Source organism: Aspergillus vadensis (assembly GCF_003184925.1).
Source record: "Aspergillus vadensis CBS 113365 unplaced genomic scaffold BO88scaffold_35, whole genome shotgun sequence".
Lineage (NCBI taxonomy): Eukaryota > Fungi > Ascomycota > Eurotiomycetes > Eurotiales > Aspergillaceae > Aspergillus > Aspergillus vadensis.
The window spans coordinates 131643-153847 of record NW_020292073.1 but is presented as its reverse complement, the minus strand read 5'-3'; the positions used below and the strand labels follow the sequence as shown (position 1 = coordinate 153847).

Genomic DNA, 22205 nt, shown 5'->3' with positions numbered 1-22205 from the left:
TAGATAACGGTGAGAGTGGTGTTTGTCCCCGTTGGAAGATTAACGAGGAAGCCCGAATAGAAAGGATGGGTGAGATGGGGTGTAGTTTTTAAACTAGTAGACTAAATAGAAGGAAGGGGGGGAAATGGTGGGATAATAATGTAGATGAGGGGGGTGGGTGTGGGAGGATGGTAAGGTAGACGGTAAGAAGAAGGAATAAGTGGAAAAGGAAAAAAAAGAGGAGACGGAAGATCGGGAGAGGAGGATTATTGAGGATGGATGGATGATGAGGAGAAGAGGGGGGAAGGAGAGATGAGGAGAGAGCGAACGAGTTCTACCCAGCGGTAATTAAGAGGGAGAGAGAGAGAGAGGGAGAGAGGGAGAGGGAGAGGCTGCCTGGAGGTCAGCTGCTGCTTCACTGCTGCATCCGGCCGAGGCGGTGAAGGTCCGCGGCCATTGGCGGATGCTAACAGCTTTGGTAACTTGCTCCGGACTAACAGTTAGTTCGTTAGCAGTAAAGCACTTCCCAAACTACGGAGTACTTTTCATAGTTAACTGCGTTTAGTTACTTACCCGGTACCTTGTCCGGCCCGTCGGTCGCGATGCTTCTTCCCCGTACTCTCATGTAGATGCAACTTTTAGTCTTACTTAGTCCTCCTTCTTTTGCATCCTCGGTGGAGTCTTCCCTGCTGCAGAATGAGGCATTGCTCTGTTGGCTACGTAGGTGCCTAAACCCTTCCCTTCCTTCCCATCCTTCCTTTCCCTTCCCACCTCGTCACCAACCCTCCTAAATCCTAAAAGCACAGGCGCCATGATTTCATCACGACATGGATGTTCCCCTCATGCCACCGACCAACAATCCTTTCCCCCACAGCCTCAGATGCTGCTTGCTGATCAGGGTGCTTACGCCTGGGCCGTTAATCCATCCATCCATTCACACCTTCCCTCCCTCCCAAGATCTACTTCTGCTATTTTCCCCTACGAGATGATCGGCTATTACGGCTTCTTTTCCAGGCCTCCTACTTTTGATTTCGTAGCCCGAGGGAACTGACGCTCCTTGACGTGCTGCCTGACGTCACGTCACACCTTCGAAACCGTCCAGGCCCATGCCCGGCCCCTTCGCTTCCCAACCCGAGGTCTGGTCTAGTCTATCTATCTACGTTTTGGTTTGACCGGTACGGACAACACAGCTCTTCAACTGCAAACTATTTTTGGGATCGTATTTTTTATTGCTTTTGTAGACAAGAGGACGCCACCCCACAACTCGGCCTCCTCATCCGTGTCAATCAACTAATCTCAAAACGAGCGCAGTGAAACACACGCACACGCACACACATACACACACGCAGGGCTCATCACAGACAGGGGGAAAGGCGGGAAGGAGGAAGAGGAGGCACACCGCATTACGTTCATGGAAACCAGGATGCAAAACAAGCGTGGTTAAAGACTTCGTACGGGTATTCGCGTGGACAGCCCACCGGAAAAGCAACCCTGGCGCCGCCGACAGGGTGCGTAGGAACATCACCGCACCCTTGGTCCCGGCCCTTTCCCCTCCCGGCTCTGAGCCCACTGCCTTTCAACGTCATGAGTATATCGAAGAAGATGGTATCCGTACATCGCGGAAGACTTCGGCAGGCATAAGCTAAACGGCACAGCAGGGAAGCGACGGCAGCCAAGGAAACTAAGGAAAAAGAAAGCATGAAAAAGCGGCAACACAAGAAACAAGAAAAAGAAAACATGTAACGGAAAACGTAGGCAGAAAAGAAAAGGTGACGAGAAGAAACAGGGGTAAAAATAGAACAGCACAGCAAGACGATCGCTAGTAATGCATGGAATCCTTATCTAACCACAATCAGAGACGGAACTAGGAGAGCACGATGCTCCGGCCACACTAGACCTCAACAAGAAAGGAAAGGCACAGGCTATGAGGCAATGGGAGGTCGTCATATTGGGATCAACAACAAATTTGCCGCTTTTCCATGAGGCAAACAAGAAAAAAAGAAAAGAAAAAGTCAATGATCAAGGTGAACACGAAGCAAAGGCGGATGATTGAAGGACAACAATAATGAGTATGAAACTGAAACAAAGGCGGACTAAAGGGAAAAGATAAGGCGTAGACCAAGGCGGAAGGGGGAAAAGTAAACATAGCATCAAAAAATAAACACAGAAAGAAATTGAATTTTTTGAAACCGAACATAAAGGCAGAGAGAAGACATTCCTTGAGGCCGGGCATCACCCACAAGCCTCGATTCATTGAGAGCCGTAGTAAACACTGCCTTGAGATTGGGGGTAGTAGTACGTTGTACCAGGGGGCGTCATCATGCCGCCCATGCCCATGACACCGCCGGCCCCGGGCGCATTCGGCATTCCATAGGTGGAGTTTGGATACATTTGGTTAGCATCGTAGAAATACACCGTACCACCTGCTTCGTGTGCGACCGTGCCCGGTTGAGCCGGTTGCTCGCCCGACGTGTGCGCACCGGGCACCATATACGGCACCTGTTGCCCCGGAGGGAAGGGAGGTACAGAGGTGCCGGGCCCTACTGCGGCATTGTACGGGGGAAATTCGGTCCCGGTAACAGAATAGTAAACGGCGCCAGGTGGGTAAGAATTGGGATAGAATGCTTGTGGCTGTTGGAAACCATATGGCTGGAAGGGTTGGGCATGGATTGCACGCTCGGGTATATGGGATAAGGGTGTCACCGACGAGTGAGCCGAAGCAGCATAGCCGGGCGCATCTGAGCCATAGACGGGCCCATTTCCAGGCATCGGGACCTGATGATGGAATGGCTGCTCCTGCTGTGGTTGAGGAGGATTGTATGGAAAGCTTGCTGGCGTCTCAATGTCGGCAACAGAGACGGCCTTCTGGGGACGAGGTTGGTGCATCGGTATGGGCGCTGGACGGCTCTCCCGGAACACTGGAGGTTGAGGCTGTGATTGTAGAGGAGGAACTGCTGTAGGAGGGCCGGGTGGCGGGGGTGGTAGTCCGGCTGGTGGTCTTGGAGGTGGAGGTAAACGGACAACGGGCTTACCGTTGTCTGTGGCCACGATCGTCTGCCTGGAGAGAACCGAGGCTGCCGGCGAGTGGTATCCTTCTTGCGAGGGCGCCTTGCCGAAGGACGACCTCCTACTGATGCTAACGCTTGGAGTGTATGTGGAACCTGCATAGATACTAGGCCGTCGTCCTGGAAAGAATCCGCTTCGACGCCCACGGAAGGCCTGTTGATTGGGCCGGAGCGCCCGCGGGATGAAGATGAAGGATCGCTCTGTCGCGGGGAAGATATAACGCGCAGGCTGCCCGGGAAGCGAGATTCGGACGGGTTTATCGCGGCGCAGAGGAGGACGGTGCTGTGGTAAACGGGTGTGTTGCTTCTTTGAAACATTAGGGTATGAGATGGGTTGAGCCATGCCCGGTAGGTAGACCACGACAGGCACGTTCCCTATCATTGTAGTACTCGAGAATGATCTATTGGGCGGGGACGATCGAGGAGCTGTAGGAACTGGCTTTGGGGGATAAGTTGGGAGAGTCGCAGGCGCCGCAGGCACTTTCGAGGCGGGTGCATCATCTCCAGCAACAGTATCATGCAGATCGTGCGTCCACTTGTTTTCACTGGCATCTGATTTGACCTGGTTCCTGCAAGCAGTTAGCATGAATGTTCTGTCTGTCTCAGAAGTGAAAGAGCTAGGAGTTAGGCTCAAGCGTACTTGCGCACATTGCCGTCCACGATGAGACCGTATGGTCTCGACTTGGACTTAGCAAATGATTTGTGACCGTTGGCTGCAGTATCGGTCGAACGTTTGTCGTGAAGGAAGAAGCTTCCTCGGGTGGGAACGAATGCTGGGTTCTCCTCTTTTTCCTTTGTATACTTCTCATTATCACGACGCCTCCTGTCCATCAGGCTGTCTTGTTTTGGCTCTGCCGGAGGCGCCGACGGAGTCCTCCCAGTTTGCTGGCCAAGCTCTCCCTTCAAATCGTCAAAGTGGATTTCGGCCACCCCAGCTGTCTTGTCCGACAGTCTCATTCCGTTCATCATCGCTTCAGTATCTGACATGACCGTTCCCGTGTGGCGTTTCCCGGGCGAGGTAGAATGGCGGCGCCCGAGCTTCTGGCTTCCGGCAGGCATACGGCCGTTGAGCTGGGGAGGGAGAGTATTGCCTGCATCCCGGGTCACAGACGCCTCATCATCACTCTCATCGCTGCCCTCGCCATCGGCATCCTCCTCATCGGGATGACTGATAATAGATCCTTCGCTTAGGGAGTCGTCCTCCAGTTCTCCATCTAGTGAGCCCTCATCTTCGCCCTCTTCGTCTCTCCTTCGGCGGCGACTAGCACCGATATTGTGTCGTCGTGGAGCCATGGCAAAAGGAGGGAAAACGGAAGCAAAAAATCACGGTAAAGGTTGAATTCGAGGTATGCTGGGGTGGATCGTGGTGGTGGGAAAGGGCGTCAAAGTGCACCGACCAGCAGCGGCGAGAGCGGCGGGTTGCAAGACAGAGAGGATGGGTAGAGAAGTAAGGTAGCTAGTAGGTCTAGATAGGAAGAAGCCCGCGAGCAACACGTTCCCGGAGAACCAAATAGACAAAGGTAGAAGAATAAAAGAAAAGACGAAAGCTAGAGCAAGAGGGTGCACCTCAGGAGTGAGGGCAGGGAGTGTTGAACGGATGGACGAACTGGGGAGATTTGGTGGTTTTGAGCATGAGCCATGACATGCTCTTTCGATGTCAACCGCCTCAATCCGGTTAGCGTCCTTCCCAAACCACTTCAGGGATTCTAGAACTGCGGTTTATCTACTTTTAGTTGTTTAACGCCAGCTGATCGTCCATCAGAGCTCCCCCCTCCATTTTGCTTTTGAGAACTCCATATGACACTTGATTTTCTGCAAACATGGTTCCCCTCTGACATTATACTTTTCAACCAAACAGACTCCCGGTCCCCAGTCAAGGTCTAGGTATGTCGACATCCTGAGCATTACTACTATTGACGCCCGTTAACTCTGTCCGTCCACTCACATTGCCTGGTTCTGTTTACCCTGACTAAGCCGCCTGGCAGCATCGGCCTTAGTGTATCTGTACCCAGTCTGGGGTAATACGAAGGGGCATGGTTCATGTACCAGTACATCAGAGGGTTCTACTAGCAGTACTAGTACTGAGTAGCCGACCGGTCTATGCTACGTCTCCGTCTTCGATGTGATACGCGGCGCCAGGATTTACAATGCGAACTGGAGGAAATGGCTAATCAGTCCATTTGTTACTATAATGCTTCATGGCTTACATACATTGTATACAAAAAGTCTCGGTTGGGTATCAAGGTACTGAGGACTTAAATCCCCAATGCTTCTATAGCGCCGTCCACGGCCGTCTTGATCCTCGACCGACGGGGCATGAAGTCCATGCAAGGATGGAACAACTCATGTCACAACTCACTATGACAACGACCTCACATCGACCAGATTACAGAGCCGGGCATTGCAGGGCTCCGTCTTTTCACCAGCAAGGAGATCTGGTTTGGTTCTTCATGGACGATGGCTTCGTGTATTTTGTTCCGAAATGCGCACACGTTGTTCAAGGCGCGCGAACCATCAGAACCATCCTTAATCAAAAGTGATCTTCTTTCCTTGACCTTCAACAATGGCCCCACTGAGCTTCTGGACAGTATCTTGATCGTATCTGGTATACTCCGGCTTTGCTTGCCTAGCCTTGCCCGGTCGCGACTGATGAGACTGCTCACCCGTCGAATCGTGCTCTGCAGGCCCAACCTCGCTGATGTCTGCGGTATCGTTCTTCTTGCCTTCGCCGTCCTTACCGAATCGCTTCTTATAGCGCGTCGTGGCATCTTCGGCAAATTCCATGCGCATCCGCCTACCGAGCAGGTTGTTCACCCACACTCTCTTCTGTCGCGGCTTCTTAGACCTTTTGCGGCTTTCGGCGTCGGACTCTTCTTCCTCTTCATCATCCTCCTTGACCAGCACGTAGCCCTTCACCGCTGCTTCGGCTGCTGCAAGATCCTCAAACACTACCCAAGCATAACCCTTGCATTTGCCGGAGTCTTGGAATGTGGCCACATGTACGTTTGCGATAGTCCCGCATTGGGAAAAGTGCTCTTCGATGAGTTCCTTCGTAGCGTCGAAGCCGAGGTTGCCGACAAATATCCGCTTTGACGGGGGATTTCCAGATGCTGCACCCGAACTTGCATTCTGACCCTCTCCTTTAGGCTTCTCTGGCCTTCCAGAGAAATTCTTTGCATCTTTGATGAGCACGCGACGTCCGGAGAGAAGCTGTTCACTGAGGCCCATTGCCTCCTGGGAGGCCTTCTGCGTGGAGAAATCGACGTAAGCGAATCCTTTGTTCTGGGCTTTTCCATGCTTATCACCAGACTTGGGCATGTGAATTCTCGTGATGGTCGTATCTGCAAAGGAGCAGTTGGTCGTAAAGAACTTGCGCACGTCATCTTTCGTCGCGAAAAATGGCAGGTTTCCGATCCAGACGCCATACTCGGAGCGCTTCTGAGTGGCAGCGTTGTCATTATCCGCAGGGGCCCCCTCTGTTTTCTTCTCCGTAGTGGTATCCGAGGGGCCTTCTGCGGCCTTCTTCTTCAGCTTTCGCAGAGCCTTCTTTGAGGGAGGTTCCGGTGCAGAAACGTCGATCTCGATCTCGGAGACCTCTGGAAGCTTGCGCTTCTTGTGATTTTCCTCGCCTATGCCAGCCATGGTGGAGTAGGTGAAGTAATATGAAATAGAAAATATACTTCACAGAAATAGACGAACAAAGCCAATGGGAGGGAAAAAGAACCTTCACTTTAAGAAGTCACGGCGGCAATCACTGATAGCGGAGGGAAACTTTTTTTTACGGCAGGCAGAAACTCTCCGCCTCAACACCAAATCCTCCAGATCGGCGGACCGCTTAAACGTGACCGGCTCAAACACGGCCATCTCGAGCCTCACTCAGCCTTCGCTCCTGTCCGCCCCTTTCACCCGCCCACGACTCTGCAACTGGAGGCGCCATCCAAGTTTCTCGTTGCTTGCTTTGTTCATTTGTCATCATGTCGCATACCGTTGATGATGCCCAATCCGTGACTGAAAGTCTACCGGATGCCCCCGGGGGCGCCCCTACCAAGCAGTCGTACCGATCATTCAAGTGAGTGTGGTCCCCTGAATGCCTGGGGCGGCGCGTTGCTAATTCGACCTATCTACTATATAGGAAGAAGTTCGCGAAGCTTAAGGTCAAGTTTGAGCTGCAGATGCGAGAGAGCGAGTCTCTCATCCGTGAAGGGTTGCGTATCGAGGATCTGTCCAAGAGGATTCAGGCACAGAATGAGTATGTTGCGCGCCTACGTCTATAGCTTCTCGGTCGCTTACAATTGATCAATCTGCAGTCAGCTTCTAGAAGTCCTCCTGGAATTCAACGACAGTCTCCATGTGTCCCCAAGTGTGCGGTACGATCTGAGCGCGCCGGAAGATGCATCCTTCTTACCACCACCCGAGCGAGACATCCCGAAATCGTACAATGACCCTGCCGTAGCGAGCTCTGTCTTACAAGAAGCCAAGGCTAGACTGGCTGCTGGACGTTTGTCCAGCGATGCTTATCGTGAGGTGGAGGAGGACGTCAAGCGCGGACAGGCCTTTGCACCGCGTATGCAGTACAGCACTCTTTCGACATTCCCCCATTCCGCGCCTTTGCAGCCAGAGAACCCCGACGACTGGAATCCCGCGCAAGAACTTGGGTTTCTCACTCCCGAATACGAGACCGAATATTGCCTGGCTCTGGATGCTAAACTGGGCGACGACGAAGCCCTGGAGCAGCTTGAGGTTGTTCCCAAAAAGCCATCACTAGCGGAACGCGAGAGAGAGGCTGCTCTTCGGAGCCACGTCTCTGTACACAATTGGTTACGCCAGAATCAGCCCCAAATATTCCTGCAGGACAACGAAAACGCCTCGGAAAAGTCCGGCTCTCGACCCTCCAATCTACGCACTTCCAAGAGGGCTCCGGCCCAGTCACGCAAAGAGGAGGATGTGTATGATGATGACAGTATCCTGGAAACTGCGTCCACCTCTGGAGGTACGAGGGGCAAACGCAAGCGCGATGAAGATACCGGTTATCGGCCCAAGGGTGGTAGCAGCCGCTCAAACCGGAAGAAGAAGGATGATGAGAATGCCACCCCCAAACGGCCTTCGAAGCGATCTTCGGGCGTAGGTGCCTGAGACTGCCGATCGACAATTCCGGGTCTTTTCCTTTTGTATCAATACATACTTTCCTTTCCCACGTCTTCTTTGCCAATCATGTTTGCATTGCCCATCGGAATCACGGCAGATAGTGATCCATTTCCAATACTGGGAGCGGACAAGCCTGCTACACGTTATGGGTGTTACCAAGGGGCCATCCCCAGTTTACAACCATGAATTTCCTATATCCGCGTATTTATCTGATCCATTGCTGTACTATGTGTTAAAGCGGGGGCTTCACTACTCACTTCCCCACGCTGCTATTATGATGTGATATACCTCAACAATAATTACGGAAACATTATAACTAGATGTTGTAAAGCTGATGTGAAGGCATTATATCAAACCCGATAGATAGTTATACAAAGTAGACTATTAAGTAGGAATATAACAATGCTAGTGTTGCCATTCTCCCGGATTGGGAATGCGGCTTCACGTGCGGCTCCACTAGTGGTTTGCCTGGTTTGCTTGGCATGCCGAAAGTCTTGTACGACTGCAGCTCCAATACTCTGATTTTCACAAACGCCCTCTATCAGAACGCAATAGAATCGCCTGCTCGGCCATTGTGGTATATCTCGGAGCGGCAAGCATATCTCTACACTATGGCCATTACAATTCTCCCTCCGGTTGTGGAGGATGTCGACGTTCCTTACTCCGACTCGGAGGACGATGCCATGTCCGTGGATTCAGATGGAGGAGTCGATCTAGCAGCGGGAGATGCCACAAGACCTAGCAAGCGGCCTCGCTTAGTGGAGGGAACGAACATTGGTGCTGGAGTGCTCACACCGGGTGAGATCGTAACAGATGACCCGCAATGGATGAGGTTGGTTTGGCCCAATTGCCATATCAGCTCAAGGCGCAATTGATTGACACTTGACTGCAGAGGACACGGCACGTACACTAACCCACTATCCACCTCCATCATTGCCACTGTCGCCGGTACGGTTCAGAAAACCAACAAACTGCTCTCCGTCCAGCCCCTACGCGCCCGCTATACGCCTGAGATCGGTGACCTGGTGGTGGGGCGCATTGTCGAGGTGCAGTCTCGCCGATGGAAGGTTGATGTCGCTGCTCCCCTTCTCGCACAGCTTCCTCTCTCCGCTATCAACTTGCCTGGTGGTATCTTGCGTCGACGAACGAGCGCCGATGAACTACAAATCCGAACCTTCTTCAGCGAGGGTGACCTCGTCGTTGCTGAAGTCCAGTCGGTACATTCGGACGGAGGCGCCTCGCTGCACACCCGGTCGCTGAAGTATGGTAAACTGAGAAACGGCGTGTTTCTTGCGGTGACGGGGACGGGTGGCAGTGGTGCGTCCAGCTCGTCGGTCAAGGGTACTACGGGAGCGAGTGCTACGGGAGCGGGAGCCGGAGGTGCAGCGGGAGCTGGTGGAGTGGTTCGGTCGCGCAGACAGGTCTGGACGATCAATACAGCCAATGGGGGTGGGGATGTGGATGTGATTTTGGGAGTTAATGGATACATCTGGATTTCTAAGCACGCCGACGGAGCGGCTGCTGCATCGTCGACAACGGAGAATGTGTCAATCACGCGCATGGAGGAGATGGTGTCGAGCTCTATCTACTCGAGTCAGAACGATGATATCCCGCCACAGACGCGTCGGGAGATTGCCCGGTTGGCGCAGTGCATTCGGGTGCTTGTCAATGGAGGAGTCCGAGTGGACGAGGAGACCGTGATGGGAGCCTACGAAGCCAGCTTACAGGTGGATCTGGAGGTGGGAGATGAGGAAGATGAGGAAGATCGGGGCAAGGAGGGCAGAGAATATCTGGAGGGCGACAAGGCTCGTCGGATTCTGGATTTGGTGCTACAACAACTATAGGGTTGTATATGGCATTTTCGAATCGTTCGATAGTAATTCTCGTGAGAATAGATACCCCGGCAAATGGACAAACATTACTGCCTCAATAATGGGTGTGTGTAGTAAAGTTTCACTTGAGACTAATTAATTACCGCCATCCTCTTCTGTCTATTCTTTCATCTTGTGATGCCTTCAACTTTTGCCTTTTTGGGGCTGATAAGCAAGACCCCGCATCACGTGGCGATAACAGGGCTGATTATTGGTAGATCCAAAGAGAGTCAAAGAGGAGAAGGGATTCACGCAAGAATGCAAGTAAAGGAGATCAGAAGATAAGAAACCAAAAGTAACCAAGCAGAAGCAAGAGTAACACAAAACAATTCAGGGATCTGAGCGAGGGTGGCGTTGATCAGGAGGGGGCGTGACCAGTTGGCTGCCGCACAATTATTATTCTTATTCTTATTATTCTTTCTGGTGTTATCTGGATTCCTTCACTCTCTCTCTCTCTTCTTCTTACCTTCTTCTTGACTTCCATCTCTTCATCCACCCATTGGGGATTTTCCATCCAACACTCTTGCTTTGTTCCAGCCTTACCATGTCCTTCGTCTCAGAATCACTCTTTCTACTGTCTACCATTACCTTTACCATACCCTCAGTATAGCCGACCGGTTTCTGCCGGCTACACTTGGTGTTGCCTTGCTCCTCGTAGTACAAGTCCATACTTGTTTCTACATTCCGGTCTCCCCTTTGGCTTATTCATAGCGAAAAAATTCTCGGATACATTATCCCGCATTTTCTCCCGTGAAAATTCTTCTTCCACTTAGCAATCTTCTCTTTGCAATCACTACCCAGCTGGTCGACATTGCGCGTATTCATCATGCCGGACCTGCGCCGTCAAGTGTTGGAGAGTGGCAAAACCATCTCTCGTAAAGCTGCTTCCCGCGAAGGCTCTCGACGAACTTCGCGCGCCAACTCTACCCAGAATTCCCGCCACTCCTCTCAGAATCAGAGCCGATATGCATCGGACGAGGAAGATCTTGACAGTCTCAGCGACGATACGGCCATGAGGTGAGCACTCCATGATCACTGCTTTCCCTTCCCTTCAATTATTTTTGGTTCCCCCCCCTCAACGGAATGATGTCATCGTCGTCCGTTCCCTCTGTGTGCTCCGTTACTAATGCATGTTTTACGACCCAGCATTGGCTCGTTGGATGATCTAACCGATAACCCCGATCTGGACAACCATGACTGGGTTGAGGAGCTTGGAGATGTCATCCAGGATATTCTGGACCGCAAGCGTAGTAGTAATCTGAGTCGCGAAGAGGCCTACGCTGCGTTCTGCCGACTGGCTAAGTATCACTATGTCGAGGAACAGATTCGCGGTCGCGTTCTCGACTTGGTAGCGGCATTCAACCGCAGTATCAAGTTCGAGACCAGTGTGCGCGAAACGACCCTGGCGCTTCGTGCCGTTGAGCTCCTCGCCATCTCAGCCTACGACAATACGATCTACGAGCATGTCGAGCCCCTGCTTACCCGCACCGTGCGAGATTCAACCTCCAACACGGTCAAGGCAGCGGCGATTCACTGTCTGGGCGTCTGCACCATCCATGCAGGCGCTAGCGAAGATGGGATCCTCGACCAGATGACGTTCTTCTTGGACATCGCTGCCTCCGACGGGCAGTCGATCGGTGCCGGGGACGACGCGGCCAGTGTTGTTGCTGCCCTGCAAGAATGGGGCGTGCTCGCGACCTATATCGACGATCTTGAAGGCGAAAGCGAGGACGCCGTGCAGATCTTCATGGACCAGCTGAACAGTGGTGATTCAGCGGTCCAAATTGCTGCCGGCGAGAACATCGCGCTCTTGTACGAGAAGAGTTACACCCCACAGGAGGACGATGAGGACGAGGAGGACGAGGAAGAAGAATCGGAAGAGGAAACATTCCTGTCTGGAGGTCGCGGCAACGGCCCCAAGTTGATCAAGCGCTACAACGCCTACCACAACACGCACGAGCTTGAACAGCAACTGCATTCGCTTGCTAAAGTCCACAGCAAACGGATCAGCAAGCGCGATAAGAAGAGTCTACACAGCAACTTCGCCTCTATCCTAACGACGGTGGAGAATCCCCGACGGGGACCCATGTACAACACCGCTATCGACCAAGACACCAACCGCCACTACGGCAGCAAGCTGACGGTCAAAATCGGCCGACAGGGCGTGATGAACATCGATCGCTGGTGGAAATGGACGCGGCTGAGCTCGCTTCGACGCACCCTGCAGGGCGGCTTCGCGGCGCACTACTACCAAGGCAACCGCGCCGTGCTGGAAAGCCTTCCGGTGATCATGCGCATGGACACGCCGTCGGACCGAGGGTATGCCAAGCGCACGGCCAAACATCGGGATAGTCGTCGGTGGGCGGTCCACGAGGCCTCGGACGAGGATTAGAGAGCCATGTGACACATTCATCATTTGTTTTACTGGGTTTTTAAAGCTTGATTCCCTGTTGCGTTAGATTTATTGCAGCGGGTGTTTTGTGATTTCTTCCCTGTTATTATGCATTTTGACTTTGTACCCCGTTTCTAGAACACAGAAACAGACGCGGATATCACTTGCCCGCAGGTATCTCGCAGTGTGATAGAAACGAATAAAAGCATACATTCCGTCCATACATACTTGTCTATAACTATGTATAGGAATTATTTGCAGTTATTAATTATTGCTATATGATAGTTCCAGTTAACTAGTGTACATAATGCTAACTAAGTACGTTACTGTTCACTATTCAATACATAACTGTATCTAGATCCATAACGGCATCAATAGTAAGGCCCAATTTGGCACTGTTACTACGTATATGTCAATAGTAAATACATGAATAAGAACAAGAATGTATCCCATCTCATTACTACACGCACATTGAATGAGGCAGCAGATAAATATAGAATAAGTAATCAGATAGATAAGTGTACACCGAGAATGTTATAAATTGAGTGGAATCCCACTACCTTTCCCCCTTATATCCTCTATAGTAAACCACTCACCAACACACTCCCGCGATACTTCACTGATAGTATTCCCATCACATATAAGATAAAAATAGACCTTACAACCACATGCACTCGTAAGATAAAAGCGCTAACACAATTACTTCGTAAAAACTGGCACCACGCCTGTCCAGGCGCCCTTACTCCGTTCCTCCCAGTATCCTTCCTTTCCAGACTTCAGTCGCCACACGGATTCATCTCCCGGTGCCTCATCTACGGGAGCGAACCACCGCGGTGTCCAGGATTCGCCTGCGGCTTCCATCTCGCGACGACGGGCGCGCTGGCCCTCTTCCAATTGGACCTTTACTGCCTCGGCTTGGTCGACGTCGCCGTCTTCGAGAGCGCGCTGGTCCGGACGGAGTCGTGAGTCTGTGACGGGGAGTTTGCCGTCCTCGATGGGAGTGATCTCGTTCAAGGTCGCCGCGAAGGCCGTGAGACCGTAGTGTTTGGGCGCGTTCGGGACCAGAGGCCCGGCGCTCCAAATGGTTCCCGAGGGGTTGCCGTTCTTGGTGAGGTCGAGGGAGGAGGTCCAGGTGCCGGTGAGACCCAGGGGCAGGTCACGTCCAGAGGGGTCCGTGGATTTGGTGCTGACTTCTTCGCTGCGGCCGGAGAACATGCCGCCGGCTTTGAAGGTGGAAAGGGAGCGGTGGCCGGTGGTTTCGTTGACGACGACCATTTCACCGACGGGCTCGACGTATTTCTCGCCGGCGATGATGTTACGGAGGAACGAAGTGGCCTGGGCCCAGCTGAAGTGTTCGCCAGTGGTGTGAAGGGTCAGGCGCATCTTGCCTTCGGTGATAATTTCGGCGGATTTACCCCAGAATTTCTGTGTCGGCATGGGGGATTGCGTAAGACTCCAGTCTTTGCTGTCGGCTTGGTAGGCAAGTTGGACAGGGCGATGCGAAACCTTTTCAGCGATGAAGCGGAAGCCAAGGTCTTCACGGACGAGCTCGTAGGTCTCGCCGAGCATGGGGTTGAACGGTTTGCGAATGGCGCGCTCGCGGATCCGGTTGCTGGAGATGGGAGAGAGGGCGAATGCGGTCACGTACATGAGGCGTTCAACGGGGTCGGAGGCGCTGGCGGCGCGGTCGAGCAGGGTGGAATACTCCATAACTTCGGCGGCGCGCTGGAGCAGCGACAGGGGCTCGTTGGAGGAAACAGGCATGGAGATCTGCGACAAGTCCTTGCCGACATTCTTGCGAAGGAAACCAATCAAACTGGGCGGCATGACTGTCGGCGCCGTGATGTTGGCACGACGCTTCACGGGGCTAAGTGGGAGCGGCGTGAGCGCCTTGGGGCGCCCGGGGAAGAGCGGCGAGTACTGATCGTGTCCAGCAGGCGCTTCGTCGGCCTCGTCTTCACTGTCAGAGGGAGCGTCGTTGACCATGGGTTCTTCTTCCACCTTGGGTTTCGAGTCCCATACAGTGTGGTCGGAAGCGTTGTCGGCCGCTGCCTCGTCGTCGCTGTCGCCCTTGATTGTGAGAAGTGCTTTACCGTCATCTGCATCGAAGAACTCCTGGGAGACATCAGACTCGAAGCTGCGCCGCGCCTGCACGGTCGCGCCGGGAGGGTGTCGTCGCTGCTTGCTTTCGGAGATGAGGGTCGAGAACTCGCTGACGACCTGGTCCAGGTCACGCAACACGGCCATGAGATGTTCATGAACCTCCTCCATGGGATCCGGGGGGCTGGCGATACTGCTGGGCTTGCGATCGCCCGCCAGGGACGCAGTGTCAAAGGCGCCCGGTACAGCCAGCTGCGAGGACATAGAGGCCATAGTCGTAGTGCGCTTGACACCGGGCTGGGTGGCCGTACTATTCTTGCGCTTCCAGAACGGGCGTTTGGCGTCCCCAGATTCGTCTCCATTCAAGTCCGTCGGCGTGCGATGCGGGCTGGGCGAGCGACCGCGGGGTCTCTCCGCGACATTGCCGCCCAGGTACTTGGGGTCAGTGTCCTTGGCCAGGCGCCGGACAGCATCGCGCGATCCGGATACCTTGCTCACAAGGCCCTCGACCTGCTCCCATTCCCTCTCCTCGACAGGATTCGGGGCGACACGCTGAGAGGGCACGCGTAACAAGGGTTCGGACGGCAAGGCGGTTTCGTCGGTGGCGGTAGCAGGAGTCTTGGAGGACGGGGCGGAGGCCCGCTCCAGCGCCCGCTTCCAAGCGGCGAACTCCTGGTCATTGTTGGCGCGAAGATGCCAGACTTCGGTGCCGGAGTCGATAGAAATCTCGCGCGACTTCTCGTTGCATGCGACCGCAGCCAGCGACAAGGGGATGGAACCGCGGAGCGCGGCAGAGTTCCGATCGTGGTAGTAAGACAAGGTCGACGAGGTATAGTCGAGGGAGAAGAAGCGACGCGCCCAGCCCTGATGGCGCTTTCGCCGTCGCTTCTGGAGCAAGCCTGTATAGGTATTGAGCGAGTCGGGGTCGCTGGCGAGAGGCGGCGGCTGAGCGACGCTGTTGCCCCGTCGGCGGGCAGCCAGGGACTTTCCGGATTCAGCGGTATCGGACCGTATAGGGTGGCTGGAGGCATGAGGGACGGGGGCCGACTGTGGTGGGAGGGCGGATGGGTAGGTGAGCAGGGCGAGAGTGACGGTTTTCGAGAGTTGCTTGGAGAAGGTATTGTCAAAGACCAGGGCGTAGTTCCCACCTTCGTTGGCGGGCACGTCGTAGGTGCCGCGGAAGATGCGTTCGGCCTCGCATTTGCCGATCCATTGGATCTGCTTAAGGCCAATGCCTGTCAGCTTCTCAATGACGGAGGCATTGGGTCGCGAGGCCGCAGCGCCAGCGGTCGCGGGCAGGTTCTCGTTAGAATCGGCGTTGGGGGAATCGGTGGCAGGTAAGTTGGTGTTGGAGCCCAGTACGGCCGAATGGCCGGGATGCTTGAAGATGCCGAAGTTGATGGACTTCTTGTGCGGTTGGATGCTCCAGGAGATGGTGTGGGCGGGCTTGACCGATACCCAGCGGACAAAGTAGGACTGTTAGAGAGGGGCAACAACAGAGACAGGAGTTAGTCCAATGCCATCATTCAATTCGGCGTGTCATGCATCCATCCCCCTCCGCCCCCCTTACTTCAGTGTCAACATACCTTGCTGTGGATCTCCAGCTCCTCCATGGCCGCCATTGTTGCGCGAGTGGCCCTTGTTTAGGTGGGGTGGGGATGGGAAAGACAACAATGGAGGGGAGCAATTGAGAAGATGAGGAACGAAACCAAGTGGGAGATGGATCTTTTAAAAGTCGGAGGACTGGCGAAGGAGCTGAAACAAAAAGGAGGGAATGATGGATCAGGCTGAGGCTCAGCTGTACGTCAGCCACGAGGCAGGGCAAGAAGCAAGCAGAAGCAGCAGATCTTACCAGTCATGCAGCAGCCCGGCTCACGTTGGATTGCGGGAACGATCGGATAAGGAGACACGGGCCAGAGGTGAACTGTGGGATAAAGGGTCAAGGAGTGACGACAGATGCGGGTATTTTAAGTAAAAAGGAGGGGCGGTGGAGGAGGAGGAGGAGGAGGAGGGGAAAGACGGTAAGAAGTAGTAGTAGTGGTTGTTGTTGTTGTTGAAGTAATTGAAGTAGAGGTAAGTAAGGACAAGGAGAAGGAGAAGAAGAAGGAGGAGGTGCGGAGAAGCCGGACCCTAAACACTTTCACTCTTCTCCTCTCTCCAAGACCGGCCGAGGGACAACTGAACCAAACAATTGACCTTGGAAGGGGTTGAGCAGCTTGTGTGACCGCTTCACATGAAAGGCCAGAGACTTGAGCTCAATAGTAAGTCTCTAGTCTATCTCCGGCTACTGATGATCTGGTTCCTGGTGGATCCATCCAGTTTCCCTTTACCTTTTTTTATTCTCTCGTTTTCTGGAATTCCTCGGAGTTTCACGGAAAATTAATGCGTCAGGGGCAATCAATACTGGAGATATATCTACTAAGAATATTAACTTTATAGCCCTGACAGTAAAGGTTGATCCCAAATGCAATGCAATGAATTCATATTTAATTCTCCTTTCAGTCCCCAGCAATTAATCGTTTCGAACCCGCAACCATGAGATGCTACGCGGATGCTAAATCAACACTCTGTCTTCTGAGAGACCAAGAGCAAGAGAGAGAGGTGTAGAGGAAGAATAGAAGTCAAGAAAATACACAGGAGAAAAAACCAAGAATCCCGACCTCATCCAGCAATCAAAGATAAAAAAAGAGATAGAACGTCCCGAGGAATATTACACACAGTATACAGAAGGAAAGGAAAAGGAAAAGAAACCAGCACCATCACCATCACCATCACCATCACCGCCGCTTGCCGGCCTGCATGTTGGTGAACAACAACTTGAAGCCATTGCACAGAGCCCGCATGTCCGGGTATGGGTTGCGCTGCAGCTCATATCCTTGAGGGATCACCTTCACTGGCCAGCTGTGCAGCGGCGCCTTCTCACCCGCCTTGAAGCACAGGAAGAAGTAGCCCGCATGTTTGGGGTCGATGCAGAAAGCGTAGGCCGACCGCCGGGGGTTGGCCTTGGTGTATGTTTCCAACCAAGAGTCTAGAAAAAGAGAAAAGACGTTAGTGACCATCACAAACATAACTAGCCCTAAACAATACTAAGAAAGAAAATGACTTACAGGTGGCGTCCTTGTTGCCGTCCTGGTACTTCTCATGCAACATCATCTCATCCACCTTCTTGGTCATCGCCTTGACGTGGTTGAAGATCAAATCGTCCAGATCACTGTATGTGTAGCGTCCGCCCACCTTCAGCGTCCGTCCCACGGAGAATTCGTTCTCCTTGTCCAGCTCCAGAACGTCAATATGCTGGAAGATGCCGTCGGACACCTTCCATGTCACCGCCAGGTGATCCGGTCCCTTGGACGACGGCCGGATCACCACATCTCCCCGGCTCTGCGACCCCAAGAACTCCTCCGCCTGCGTTGAGTTGAACGGCCGGAACATCGGATGCTTGATCACTCGCATCGTCCGTCCGCCGCTCTGCGTCTTCTCCTGCTGCGCTTCTCGGTCCTGCGCCTCCTGACGGTCATCCCACTCCCCTTGCAGTCGGTCCGGCGTCCGCAGCACCGGCCGGCTGACTTGCTCCTCCCGCAGCGAGACATTGCACAGGAAATTCTTGCGGTTCAGGAAGAGCACCTTGGCCGGTAGCGTCTGGTGGATCTGGTACAGCGCTCGCACGGGGATATCATACCGGTCGGTCAGCTCCGACTCGGGCACCAGTGCGTCAATTCCGCAGTCCAGCTTGCCGTCAATGTGATCGTCCGTAATCCGCTTGATGGAGATGGGCACCACCATACCCTCCGACAACGTGTCTGCCGTCTCACCAGTGAGCATGGTGAAGATGTCATCCGTGCTGAGGAAGACGAATTGCTTCCGGAGTTCCTCGTACGGCTGTTGCAGCTCCGCCCGGATCGTCTCCAGTGTCGCTCGCTTGCGCTGGTTCAGGTTCTTCTCCAGTTGCTCGGCGTACTCCTCCAGGATCAGGTCGTTCACACGATCCTGTGCCTCCTCGCGGAACAGTTTGCGTACAATCGCACCTGGTCCGTTCTCGTCCGTCTCCGCCTTGATATCCTCTTCATCCAGTTCCAGTGCATCAGCCGCCATCTTGCGCGCAATATCGTAGTCTTCCGGGTGTACACGAGTGTTGTCCAGCGGATCCGCATCCGGATCGGCGTTCTCGAAGTCGATGTACAAGAAGCTGGCACAGTTGTTCCACACCTTCACACCCATAGCCGGATACTGGGCATTCACACCCAGCAGCTCCGCCCGATTGTTGACCACGCCGCCGTTCATGTTCACAATCTTGAGCAGGTGTGCCGCCTTACGGGGTCCCAGACCACAGACATAGGGCAGGAGGTTGGCCGTCGCCGAATCCGTGACGGCTTCGTTGATGTCCACACCCACCAGATTTACCATGTCCACCAGCGCGGTCTCCAACTGCTTCAGCAACAGATCCTGAGAGACGAGCTGCTGGCCCGGCTTGAACTGGATGGACACTATGTCCCGACCCAGAGACGCGTATTCCTTCAGCGGGCTCTGCAGGTACTTGGCCAAGGCCACACAGTAATGCGTCAAGGGGGCGAAGCTAGGGTGGTCCTTCTTCGCACGCTCGCTGTGCTGGTAAAGTCGGGCAACCTCGTCATTGACAATCACCACCTCCAAACGGTCGCTGACTTCATCATCGCGGTCATCGGTATAAAGAGCGCCGCGCAGGTCTTGCCGCTCCACGACCTCGGTCAGCAGCTTATACAGGCGACGGGTCTCCGGAGACATGCCGGACACACCGATGACATCGGGACGCCGACGCTTCACAAGTTCGGTGAAGGCCGCAACATCCTTGCCGTCGGCAATGTTACGGTCGCGATCGCCAATGGAGAGGTCTGTGAACTTTCCGTTTTCCAGCACACGTCCGTCCTCTTCGATGTAGGCCCAGTGGATGGGCTCGCGTCCGACAATGCCGGTACCAGTGGACAGAGCCAGCACGCGCGGCACGGTACCCAGGATCATACCCTTAGGCTTGTAGGGGGCCTGATCCAGTCGCTGCGAGAATGCCTCGCGACACTCCTTCGCCACATGGTTCTCACATTCCTGACGGATGTTTTCCTTGACGCTGCGATTGATCAGCCGCTCGAGCTTGCCGAGGGCCAGATCCAGCACATCACGACGCGTGCGATTCCAGACGTCTGCCAGTTCACTGTAGTTGTCCGACTCGATGTCCTGGTAGAGGCGTTGGCGGAAGTGGTCAAAGTTCTCGAAGCGGACCTTCACTTCCACCAAACCTTCCTCTTCGGCCTTGAGCATGCGAAGATACAGCTCGGGCCGACGGGCAATGTCGCTAAGTTGCTGGTTCCGTAGGTACTTAAATTCGTAGTACGGGTGCTGCTCGTCAATGCGGCGCAGACCCTTCTCGGTGCGGAAGCAGTCCACTGCGCCATTCATGTAGTACGCTTGGCGGACGACCTTGCGCATCTTGGGGCTCATCACGATCTCCTCTGCGAACATGGTCTTCGCGGCCTTGACCACATGCGACGAGTTGGAGAAATCGTTGTCAAGGAACGAATCCGCCAGCTCATCCGGCTGCTCCGCGGGATCTTCGGTGTACTGGCGGCGGCCTTCCTTCAGGGCATTCTGGGCAAACGCATCTGCAGTGATACCGAAGGCGCGGACGAGGCCGTAGGCCTTGCCATTCCGGACGCGCTCAAAGAACGTCTTGCTGGACGCTTTCCGGCGCTGGGTTTCCCCGTTCGCTTCCCCGTTCATGAGCGTCATATCCCTCAGCTGGGATGCATACTGGAAATGGATGTAATCCTGAATATCCTGTAGCTCCTCCATCGTCACCGCGGTTGGGAGCATCTCCTCCACGATGGTATCATTCACGCTGAAGAGGCTCTGTAAGTTGTCAAAGGTCTTCTGGATCGTAGTGCGCTTTTCCACGAGCGCCTTGAACTTGAGATCATGGTCGAAGATGTCCCAAAGATCGGTCATGTTCAAAAGCTTTTCCGCCTTGATGGTGTACTGGGAGGCGTCCCCATCATGGCCCGCTCCATCCACGGCCACCTTGGCCGCGTGAATCATGTAGTCCTTCCGGTGCTGGAAGATGAACGGCACTTCCCAATCGTCAGTGACCAGGAACTCCAGTACCTTGGCCACTGAGCGCTGGAAGGGCTCCCGTAGTTCAGGCTCGATCCGCTTCTTAAGGAGCATCAGGTTGGAGATCCAGGCTGCCTCTTCCCGGAACTGGTCTTCGGTCAGCACTACGTTCCGGTAGGGCTTGCGGGCGATTTGGTGTCGTTCGGGTTCGTCCAGCAGACGAATCTGGTTATCCTCCTCCGTCAACATCTTCTCGGCCAGCTGTGATGGCTCGAAGACATCCTTCAAGTCCAAGTGCTTTTCCTCATCCACTTCCTGCTCCTGCTCTTGTTCCTCCATTTCCAAGGCGAACAAATACTCGTTTCCGTCTCCGAACGCAGCGCGCATATCTTCGAGGGCGTTCTCGTCCAAGCCGGTCGCATCGGTAACGCCTAGACCTCCCTTGGAGGTACGAGTAACTTCCAAGTCTTCCCGTTCCCGCTGAATTTCCTCGTCGGAGAAAACATCCTCTTCAATGAAGTCGTCCATTTCATCGTGCATGTGTCTCCGGTGACCGGACCGCCCGTAGTCGGCAGCGGGCTCTTCATCTTCATCGGAGTTGAAAATATCGTCAATGCCCTGGGACGCTTGTCGGAGATCGCGATCCTTGTGGCCACGCTTAAGACGTTTGAACTTGGGCTGGGATGCTAGTTAGAATCGCCCCTGTGCAAAGGTAGAGAATCAGTGGGGGCAATGAATGAGGTGAACATACTTCTCCAGCAGAAGCTGACTGGAAGCTCGGGTTGAGTTCCCCAATGAGCTCCAAATCTTCCTCATCCAGATGTTCATCTTCGCGTTCGCGATCCCTTTGCTTTCGTTTCTCCCGTCGGCGCTCGGCGCGCTCCTCTATTTCCTCGTCCTCGTCGACAATGAAACCTTCGCGGACCTGAAAGTGGGTCAGTACGGGGTATATCGGATAAAGTAAGATTGGCGCATAATTGAACACAGAGGAGGACATACGGCGCGAGCGGCTTCCTCATCGTCGTCATCATCCTCATCCTCTTCACTGGAGTCGTAGTTGTTGTTGGTGCCAGCACCCTCGCGGACTTCGCCATCATAGTCATCGGCAAGCTCTTCCTCATTCTCATCGTCATCAATCATGGCCTCCCCCTCGACCAGATCGCGAGCGCTCATCTTCGGTTCTTGATGTGTTGGTGGACTAAAAGGTCGGGGAACAAGAAAAAGGGTGGATGGATGCAATCTGCGGAGACCGATTTGGGGGAGAGGAGTCGTTGAAGGAAACGAGTCACGACAAGAAGAACCGCCACAAGAGACGGTCACTCACAGAAGGTGGCCAAGCAGGAGGTTGAAAAGAAATGAAGAAAGGATGAGAGAGAATCTGGGCGGCTTTGGATGGACGAGACGAGATCCGATGGCTTGCAGCAAAGAGACGCTGTGGCGCGGGCACTTGCTTCACCGCCCGCTGGAGCTGTGGCTGGAGAAAGAGCTCTCACGTGGATACACTAGCCTGTTAGGGTCTAGCTTTTAGGGGAGGGAGAAAACACCACTGGCGCAGATTGATAGGGGTCATGTGAT

At 54.0% G+C, this 22205-nt stretch overlaps 6 protein-coding genes across 6 annotated transcripts; 2 read left to right on the top strand and 4 right to left on the bottom strand.

Annotated features, from left to right (window-relative positions):
• Positions 1-1973: 1973 nt before the first annotated feature.
• On the bottom strand, positions 1974-4464 carry BO88DRAFT_191959 (uncharacterized protein). The gene is made up of 2 exons (XM_025701826.1): positions 3685-4464; positions 1974-3613 (listed from the first exon to the last, which is right to left on the bottom strand). Exons 1-2 carry the CDS (start codon positions 4335-4337, stop codon positions 2230-2232), a joined length of 2037 nt encoding a protein of 678 aa, XP_025557679.1. The 5' UTR covers positions 4338-4464; the 3' UTR covers positions 1974-2229.
• A 733-nt stretch (positions 4465-5197) lies between these two features.
• BO88DRAFT_191936 (putative RNA binding protein Rnp24) lies at positions 5198-6810 on the bottom strand. The gene is made up of 2 exons (XM_025701825.1): positions 5256-6810; position 5198 (listed from the first exon to the last, which is right to left on the bottom strand). Exon 1 carries the CDS (start codon positions 6684-6686, stop codon positions 5571-5573), a length of 1116 nt encoding a protein of 371 aa, XP_025557678.1. The 5' UTR covers positions 6687-6810; the 3' UTR covers position 5198; positions 5256-5570.
• A 98-nt stretch (positions 6811-6908) lies between these two features.
• BO88DRAFT_375448 (exosome non-catalytic core subunit RRP4) lies at positions 6909-10121 on the top strand. The gene is made up of 5 exons (XM_025704334.1): positions 6909-7113; positions 7177-7293; positions 7352-8169; positions 8745-9021; positions 9082-10121. The coding sequence occupies exons 1-5, from the start codon at positions 7019-7021 to the stop codon at positions 10031-10033; spliced, it is 2259 nt and encodes a 752-aa protein (XP_025557677.1). The 5' UTR covers positions 6909-7018; the 3' UTR covers positions 10034-10121.
• Positions 10122-10986: 865 nt separating this feature from the next.
• On the top strand, positions 10987-12820 carry BO88DRAFT_408877 (IFRD domain-containing protein). The gene is made up of 2 exons (XM_025707823.1): positions 10987-11077; positions 11207-12820. The coding sequence occupies exons 1-2, from the start codon at positions 11073-11075 to the stop codon at positions 12450-12452; spliced, it is 1251 nt and encodes a 416-aa protein (XP_025557676.1). The 5' UTR covers positions 10987-11072; the 3' UTR covers positions 12453-12820.
• Positions 12821-13151: 331 nt separating this feature from the next.
• BO88DRAFT_458563 (oxysterol-binding protein related protein OSH3) lies at positions 13152-16174 on the bottom strand (the record flags this gene model as incomplete). The annotated part of the gene is made up of 2 exons (XM_025711049.1): positions 13152-16028; positions 16139-16174. The coding sequence occupies 2 exons, from the start codon at positions 16172-16174 to the stop codon at positions 13152-13154; spliced, it is 2913 nt and encodes a 970-aa protein (XP_025557675.1).
• Positions 16175-16939: 765 nt separating this feature from the next.
• Positions 16940-22023, bottom strand: spt6 (chromatin-remodeling histone chaperone SPT6). Its single transcript, XM_025707822.1, has 4 exons — positions 21630-22023; positions 21382-21555; positions 17660-21308; positions 16940-17580 (listed from the first exon to the last, which is right to left on the bottom strand). Exons 1-4 carry the CDS (start codon positions 21801-21803, stop codon positions 17330-17332), a joined length of 4248 nt encoding a protein of 1415 aa, XP_025557674.1. The 5' UTR covers positions 21804-22023; the 3' UTR covers positions 16940-17329.
• Positions 22024-22205: the final 182 nt, after the last annotated feature.